The sequence below is a fragment of the Erythranthe guttata genome, chromosome 10 (genome assembly GCF_056151865.1).
Source record: "Erythranthe guttata isolate IM_541 chromosome 10, IM_541, whole genome shotgun sequence".
Taxonomy (NCBI): domain Eukaryota; kingdom Viridiplantae; phylum Streptophyta; class Magnoliopsida; order Lamiales; family Phrymaceae; genus Erythranthe; species Erythranthe guttata.
The window spans coordinates 9,000,215-9,009,027 of NC_142542.1; the positions used below are offsets into that span (position 1 = coordinate 9,000,215).

The following is an 8,813-nucleotide window of genomic DNA, read 5'->3' on the forward strand; positions in this document are numbered from 1 at the left end:
AAGATAATTTTATCCTAGTCACTCAAAATTCATTAATGTTTTACGTGAATAATCATAAAAAATGAGTTCAATATCTATTCAATTTCATTCAGCTTTTTTAATTATTCAAATTCATATCAATTCGATTTTTTTTTTCTCAAATTCCAACTTTATTTTAGTTTGGACACGTGAAGATTTTTCTCAAATTGGAACTTGGAATGCTAGGGACATTTTTAGTGTGTCATTTTGTGAAAAAAATAGGGAAAAAGAAGAAAGGTAGAGAAGGAGAAGAGAAGATTTTAGAGAGATAAATATTTTCTGTTGTATGCAGGATTTGGTAAAATTAATGTGGGATTTAACACTTCAGATTGCAAAATGGGGAAGTGGAAGAGGAGCATGATTTGAACCCTAAATTATGTCATTTAAGTTTTTTTATTTTTTATTTAATTTTTTTTTTAGAGACAACTTGGTCTATATTAATCTTCAGCTTCAAAGTTTACTATATTTTGAATCACCAAAGGAAGAATCGTCAAAAGATATGGACCCTTAATTGAAAGTCGAGCTACTTCATGAGCAACTTGATTTCCTCCTATTAATATGCCTAGCAGAGAACCCATCAAACCAGCCCTTAGAAACAAGAATATCTGCAATAATAGTCCCATGCATTGATCGATCTTCTGTGGCACAATTAATCGATGATATTACAATACTTGAGTCACCTTCAACAATAATTTTTCGCCAACCTTTCTCTCGTGCAAAGATCATCGCATAATATGTAGCTTTAGCTTCCGCCGACGTTGGACCAAGACTTTGCAACAAGCAATGTGACGACCAACCTATGCATTCTCCCATATGAGACCTCGCCATTATTCCAATACCCACACTTCCCAACGCTACGTTTACTGATGCATCAAAATTCAGCTTAATCACTTCCGACTCAGGGCGTCTCCATTTGGGAATCGGATTGGATCTAGTCACATGAAGGACTCTTGCAGTAGGACTATTCAACATCTCAACGTATTTCCGAACGAAAGTAACAACTTCCATTGCTTCCACTACCACTGCTTCATGTAGTTTTTTATTTCGAAACGACCACAACGCCCAACAAATCAAGATGCAGTTGCGGAATTGACCGTCATCCGTCGACCTCCTCATATAAAGGATCCATTCCTTCACCGTTGTACCTACCCAATTATACACCTTCATCGGGATGTTACTTAACGCCCAAACTTGTCTCGAGAAGGAGCAAAAAGCCAAGCTATGAGATAAATCTTCACCAACTGTAATACACGCTGCACAAAAGTCATCCGACAGAATTTTTCGTTTCCTTAAGTTATCTTTTGTGGGAAGCAGGTTATTGCATGCACACCATGTAAAAATCTTGATTTTAGTGGGGAGCTGCATTTCCCAAAGCCACTTCCAGCTAAACCCATTGTTTCTGGAAGAGCTACTAGATGTTGGATTTAAGTTCATCTCCTCTTCTCGATATGCAATATGGTATGCACTACGAACCGAAAATCGCCCATTTTTGTTATAATGCCGAACTAACACATCTTCATTTCCGTCCCTCCCTAGTGGAATAGACAAAATTTCCTTCCAGTCCTCTTCAACAAAGTGCTCTTTAATGAGCTTAATATTCCATTGATTATCATCCTCTAAAATCAAGTCACAAACCCGCATGTCCAATGGGAGAACACCTCTATAGGGAATTGGTTTGAATGTGAATTCCCTCGACAACCACTTGTCCCTCCAAACGGAAATAGATTTTCCGTTACCCACTCGCCATCGTAGACCATAATCAATGATATATTTTGAGCCTAATATAGTTCTCCACGTATAGGACGGGTTGGACCCAAGTTTGACCTCAAGTACATTCGAATTTGGATAGTACCGAGCCTTAAATATTCTACTTATTAGGCTCGATGGTGTCTCTAATAATCTCCACAATTGTTTAGACAAAAGAGCCATGTTAAAAGCTTCGAGGTCTCGAAATCCCAAACCTCCGGACTGCTTGCTTTTGCATAATTCTCTCCATTTTACCCAATGAATGCCTCGCCCTTTTGTATCTTTCCACCAAAATCGGGCCATAAGTTGTTCGATCTCCTTATAAAAATATGAGGGGAGTTTAAAACTCCCCATTGCATAAGAATGAATTGCCAGAGCCACAACTTTAAGCAAAATTTCTTTTCCCCCTTTGGACAACCGCTTCTCTTTCCATCCTTTTAATCTTTGGCAAATATTGTCCCGAATATTTAAAAAAACTGACCTTTTGGATTTGCCGATCACTGACGGAAGACCCAAATAACGCTCATGACGGTCCACAATAGTCATGGAGAGAAACGATTGTACTGCCTCAATGGATTCACTCCTCGTTTTTTTACTAAAGACGATACTTGATTTTTGATAATTAATCATTTGGCCCGAAGCACTCTTATAATCTGATAGAATATTTTTAATGCTCAAGGCAGAATGTGCATTAGCATTGCGAAAAATAATAGTATCATTTGCGAACATGAGGTGCGATATTTTCGGTGCTCCATTACACACCGATAACCCCACGATGTTCTCCTTTGATTTTTCTCGATTAAACAACGAGCATAGAGCTTCAGCGCTAAAAAGAAATAAGTACGGTGAAACTGGGTCACCTTGACGAAGCCCTCTCTCCGGAGTTACCAGTCCAAACGAACCCCCATTAAGAATAAATGAATAAGAAACTGTAGTAACGCATCTCATGATCAGCTCCACCACTTGATGATCAAAACCCAGTTTTATCATCACTTTTCGCAGAAAATCCCATTCGACCCTATCATAGGCTTTACTCATATCTAACTTCACCGCCATATGCTCAGCTGTACTTCGCTTCATGTAATGTGTCACTTCATATGCGATAAATATGTTATCAGATATTAATAGGCCGGGAATAAAAGCCGACTGCGCCTCCGATATAATAGAGTTCATCAACGGTTTAAGACGATTTACAATACATTTTGATACCAACTTGTACACCACATTGCTAAGGCATATAGGCCGTAATTGAGCCATCCTTTCTGGTTTGGAGTATTGGGGATTAAGACAATATGGGTGTGATTGCAGTCGGGAAGAGATGCACCAAGATTAAGAACATTTAGCACCCATCTCGTGACATCAGCCCCCAATACATTCCAATATTTTTGGAAAAAAAGGGCCGGAAACCATCTGGGCTCGACGCCTTCAGTTGTTGCATGGAGTCCAAGGCTGCCTTCACCTCAACCTCTGTATAATCATCCATTAGAGCTCTATTCATGTTAATGTCCACTCTTTGATCAATAGCAGCAAGCACCCCATTTAGTTGCTCCTCAGTAGGATGATTCGATTTGAATATGTCACGAAAATAGTTTAGGATGAGTTCTGCCAGGTCATGATCTTTATGACGCCATTCCCCAGCCTCATCTCGAAGCCCTAAGATAGTATTCACACGACGTCGAGCTGAAGCTTTGGCATGGAAGAATTTGGTATTTTTATCCCCTTCGCGGATCCAATGAGTTTTAGCTCGCTAACGCCACATCATTTCCTCTTTGTCCAAAATTTTCTCAACTTCTTCAGATAGCTCTTTGATTTCCTTATTATTTTCCTCGGATCGGAATCCTTTCTTAAGCTCAAAAATCTTCTCCTTCAGTAAGGACGTTCTTCTTTTAATTTCTCCAAAAGACTCCGAGCTCCATTTTCTTAGCCCTGCTTTGCAGGATTGCATATTATCATAAAATAATGGGCTTGATTTGCAGCTGTCCTCAACTATTTTTTCACACATCGGATCTTTGAGCCACATCACCTCAAATTTGAACCCCTTCTTCATTTTGTTGTTCATAACAATTTTTTGATGCAAGATAATCTTAACAGGAAGATGGTCTGAGTTCAACGCCTCCAAATGTACAACATGGAAATTGGGAAATAACTCCCTCCAACTATCGTCGCCAAAAGCTCCGTCCAATCTTTCTTCAACCAAATTTGGAAAATCTCAATTATTCGACCATGTGAACGGATAACCCACAAAACCAAGATCGCTTAATTCGGCCTCCTGAATACACTCTCCAAAAAGCTCAATGGCTCTAACACTAGCTTCTGTGCCCCCTTTTTTCTCCGATCGACACACCAAAGCGTTAAAATCTCCTGCACATAGCCAAGGTATTCGAGACAAAGTGGATAAACGCCGAAGCATGTTCCAGGATTTGGATCTCTCTTTCTCAATCGGATCACCATAGAAACCGGTGAATCTCCACGTAGGTGCCCCATCTTCTCCGATAATATGAATATCGATATGATATTTAGAGAAACTTTGTAAGTTCACTGTCACATCCTTAGTCCACATCATAGCCAGACCTCCCGAAAAACTGCATCCACTGCCACACCATATAAATTCAAACGTTGCTTAATAGCCTCAAACTTCCTATCGGATAATTTTGTTTCAACAAGGAAGATAAGGTGAGGTTTGTTTACACGAATCAAATCTTCAAGGGTACGAACTATCCGATGACCCCCCAAATCCCAGCAGTTCCAAACAAGGCAACTCATGGAGAATGGCGGAGCCCTACCCACAAGAATGTAAACCCTAGCAATAAGCCTTGAATGGCAAGAAAACAACCAAAAGAAAAAAAAATCATTCGAATAGATCTGCAGAAACAACCGGAGAAGAAAACAAAAAGGAATTCAAAGCCAAAGAGAGGGGAAAAAATGAGAAGAGAAAGAGAGATCCGCCTCTCACGTAGAGAGAAAAAAAGCCTCTCATAAGGAGAGAATGTGTGTGTATTTTGTTTGTGTACTGCAAAAGAGAACCTATTTAACTTACAATCTAATGCCGTGGAATTATTCTACTATTTTTTTATTTTTTTTAAGTTTTTATTATTTAAATAAATTAAAAATATTTTTTAGATATTATATTTTAGTTCTTCTAAGTTATTAAAAAATAATCAAAATTGACATAATAGATATAAAATCTAACATACATTTAATTTTAAAAAATTATATAATAAAAACTAAATAAAATTCATAATAAAGAAAAAAATTCACATACATAAATGATTAAACTAAGGGTTAAATATACATTTTACAGGGAATTTTTTTTTGGTGTTGTTATTTAACCGAGTAATTAAAATGGGTTGTTTTCAAGTTGGTAACCAAATTGGGGTTGAGCGCCACTCCCCAAGGCGACACCGGTAGGAGGCGCCACCACAACTGGCGCTTTCAACCTTTTCATATTAATTTTAAAATCTCGGATTTGAATATTGTAATATTTTTTATATTTTAATATTACTCAATTTTAACGGTGTAGATTAAAGATCGGCCCAACCCAGTGAATGATCTGACGGCCAGAAGTGAAGCCAACCCACCTCGATGATCGTGCATTTAACCGAAGGCACCTCACACACTGGCGCCTCCTTTTCTCTCTCTCCTCTAAGCGTGCTTCTTCCTCAGCTTTTCTCTCTTTTCAAGTCTGTAAAAAAAAAAAAAAAAAAAAATTCCACATAAAACCTCAAAAATAATAAAATAACTACACAAAACCTCCGGCGACCCCTTTCTCGGCGACAGCCGGCGACCCGTCCTGCCGTGGGACCCCACTATTATCTCCGTTTGCACCGCCGCCGACTCGCCGCCCCCAATCGTCGTCGGTCAGCTCCTCTCTTCTCTTCATTCCCGCCATCGCCGCCGCTCCTCCAGTCGCCGCCTTTGCTCTTTGCCCCCAATTGTTGCAGATCGGGTCATCTTCTCAATTTCTTCACTCAAGATAATTTTTTATTACAAATGAACTATGTCCAATTTTTTTTTTAATTAGTTATTGTTAATGCATGTGCTTAGTGTTTTTTTAGGAAGCATGTGCATAGTTAGTTAGTAGTTTATTTTATACTATGTATTAGTACTATTTATATTTTATAAGCATGTGCTTGATTATATTATTATTTTTTAACGAATGTGCTTCATTATTAATTAATCTTGATTGATGAGTTATTTTTATATGTCGGTTAGGGTGAATAATTAATGAGTTGCTTAGTGTGTTAACTTTATACTCCATAATTAATTATCTCCTTAATCTTTTGAAGATTGATGGCGGCTAAAAATTATGTTAAAGTGTACGTGTACTTTGGAGGTCACATAATTCCCAATGATTGGGTAGTGCAATATAGTATTGCCCACAAAACAACATTCCAAATTAAACGTGACTTGTCCTCCGCACAGTTTCTGTCAAAGTTGTATCAACGTCTAGATGTCGATGTTAATCAGTTTGGTCTAAGAGTGTGTTGCAAATCTTACATTTATAATGGAGAAAGAATGAAATAGATGATTACCGAGATGACAACGGATGAAGATTTACAAATGTATATCGATCCGGCGAAAGGAATGAGGCAATCGAAGCATTTGTTGAGATTGAACCGAAGTACATTGATAGTGCCCCACCACAAGTGAGCGTAGAGGCATTTGATTTGAATGAACCAAACTTCTCACAACCACAAGTGACTCCCGATTTTCTGGCGGCGACACAAGGCATCCCCAACTATTGTGAGACTAGTGGAGCGAGAGAGGTGCACAGAGATCCGTATACAATTAACTATGGTAATTTAGGGGGATTTGTTAGTGAGTCGAGTTCGACGAGACGAAACATTTTCGAAGATGATGACCCTATAGGAGACTCCTTTGGGCGAATCCTGTGAAATCCGGACCATCCAATGACGGAGACGACGACAATGAAGATGAAGACGTACAAGATGATGTTCGGGAGGTTGCAGCACAATGAGGCGGAAGCAGAGGAACAACCGGCGTTGTATGAGTCAATCCCATTTTTCTCGATGTAGTTTCCAGAATTGGCGGCAGATTCAGTTGATGTTGGAAGGGGCCGATATGATAAGTTTTACGACAGCGATCGAGGTATTCTTGAGGTCGGGATGGTGTTTGAGGACAAAAAACGCCTTTGTGTCGTGGTGAGAGACTTTCGATTCTATTTACTAAGCTGGAATTGACAGTTGTCGAAAGTAAGCCGAAGTTATGGAGTGTCAAGTGCAAGTATTGCACACCTGAAATGCCTTGTAGATGGTCGTTGAGGCGAATTGAAAAATGGGGCAAAGTATTCTTCCTTATTACGAGATATGGTGGGCCCCACAATTGCATCATGGATGAAATGTCAAATGAACACAGGAATTTGAACACCAACTGCATTGCTTCACTATTGCTTCAGTCCGTTCGAGATGACCCAGCTTGCAAAATAACACAAGCACATAATATTGTGAGTTCTCAATTAGGATTTCAACTTTCGAAGATGCAAGCTTGGTATGGTTTGAAGCGTTGTAGATAGAACTTGTTCGGGACTTGGAAGTCCTCAGTGAACAAATTGCCCAAGTTTATGAAGGCACTCCATAGAATAAACTCGAATACGACAATTAAGTGAGTTTTCAAACCAACGGACATTCCAACGCGGAAGATGATCAGGTACTTCTTTTGGGCCTTCAAGCCATGCTTGGATGGATTCAAGTTCTGTCGAAAAGTTATTAGTGTGGATGGAACTCATCTCTACACTAAGTACAAGCACAAGTTGCTAATTGTCGTTTGTTTGGACGCTAATAACCAAGTGCTACCACTTGCATTTACTCTTATTGACAATGAAACCACGACGGCTTGGATGTGGATTTTTCAAATGCTACAAAGACATCTAATTTCTGAAATTCTAGATGGAGAAAGTGTTTGTGTAATTTCAGATCGAGCTCCGTGAATTTTACGAGCTTTAGCGGAGTTGCCCGAATTTGCTCCCCCTAATGTTTTTTCACAGGTTTTGCTTGAGACACGTGGCTCCAATTTCAACAAACGTTTTAAGAGTGTTGATTTGAAGGATCTATGCTACACAGCGGAAGCGGAGTCTCAAATTTGGAAGTTTGACCACATTCTTAATGTGATCAAAACTCGGAATGTTGAAGCTTACAACTACTTGAAGGATATTGATCAAGAAAAATGGGCATTTGCACATGATGGGGGCAAGCGTTGTGGTCAACTTACTACAAACATGTCAGAAGCTCATAATGGTGTACTCAAGGGAACTCGAAAACTTCCCATCTCAACAATTGTTGACCTCACATTCAACTGCATTGTTAGGTATTTTTTTACTCGTCTCCACGACGCTAGTGTGATGGTTCACAACGGACAGTTGTGGTCTACATATGCTTATGGCATTTCTAGGACATATGAAGCCAACTCTGTTAGTTGTTTCACGACTCGGTTTAATCAACAACAGCTCTTTGCCGTGGTAATGACTAGAGTTCGTCCAAGTGGAGGTGGAAACAACAAACACACCGTGAGTTTAAGGGACCGAACTTGTACTTGTGGAAAATAGTTACTAGCAGGAATCCCATGCAGTCATGTCCTCCACATGTGCCATGAATGGATGTTGTCTGCCTTCGTATATGTGAACGATTGCTACACGATGGATCGTTTAGTGAACCCTTATTCTAGGATATTCCAACCCCTGTTGAGTGAACACTATTGGGAGGATGTTGCTTTTGAACTAATTCATGATCCAACACTACTTAGGGATCGAAGACGCAGTCGAATTCCAAATGAGATGGATGTTCCACAAACACGGGCGAGGCAACAATCTAGAAGAGAGGAACAAGCAAGAAGGCTCCGATAGTATAATTTATGTAGTTCATTGCACTTTGTATTAGTTACCTTGCTATTTTCTAGTTTTCACGTCGGACTAAGTAGTGTCTATTTGTCATGTTGGCTTCATTTTTTCTAGTTAGCTATTGTTATGGACTTTGCATTTTCTAATTATCATGTTTGACTTTGTATTTGGGATCCTCTTTGTGTATTTGTTATTG

At 39.3% G+C, this 8,813-nt stretch overlaps 2 protein-coding genes across 2 annotated transcripts; one reads left to right on the forward strand and one right to left on the reverse strand.

The window, feature by feature from the left end:
- Nucleotides 1-3,103: 3,103 nt before the first annotated feature.
- LOC148767445 (uncharacterized) lies at nucleotides 3,104-3,811 on the reverse strand. The gene is made up of 2 exons (XM_088824626.1): nucleotides 3,517-3,811; nucleotides 3,104-3,417 (listed from the first exon to the last, which is right to left on the reverse strand). Exons 1-2 carry the CDS (start codon nucleotides 3,809-3,811, stop codon nucleotides 3,104-3,106), a joined length of 609 nt encoding a protein of 202 aa, XP_088680752.1.
- Nucleotides 3,812-7,406: 3,595 nt separating this feature from the next.
- Nucleotides 7,407-8,326, forward strand: LOC148767446 (uncharacterized). The gene is made up of 2 exons (XM_088824627.1): nucleotides 7,407-7,679; nucleotides 7,728-8,326. The coding sequence occupies exons 1-2, from the start codon at nucleotides 7,424-7,426 to the stop codon at nucleotides 8,324-8,326; spliced, it is 855 nt and encodes a 284-aa protein (XP_088680753.1). The 5' UTR covers nucleotides 7,407-7,423.
- The last annotated feature ends 487 nt before the right edge of the window (nucleotides 8,327-8,813 follow it).

Bases quoted from the DNA above. Each gene is read 5' to 3' on its own strand.
- LOC148767445 (XM_088824626.1), bottom strand. From the start codon at position 3,811: ATGAAGAAGGGGTTCAAATTTGAGGTGATGTGGCTCAAAGATCCGATG. The intron at 3,418-3,516 runs GTTAGCGAGCTA...ATACTATCTTAG, and splicing joins CAAAGAGGAAATGATGTGGC to GGCTTCGAGATGAGGCTGGG.
- LOC148767446 (XM_088824627.1), top strand. From the start codon at position 7,424: ATGATCAGGTACTTCTTTTGGGCCTTCAAGCCATGCTTGGATGGATTC. The intron at 7,680-7,727 runs GTGTTTGTGTAA...TACGAGCTTTAG, and splicing joins TGAAATTCTAGATGGAGAAA to CGGAGTTGCCCGAATTTGCT.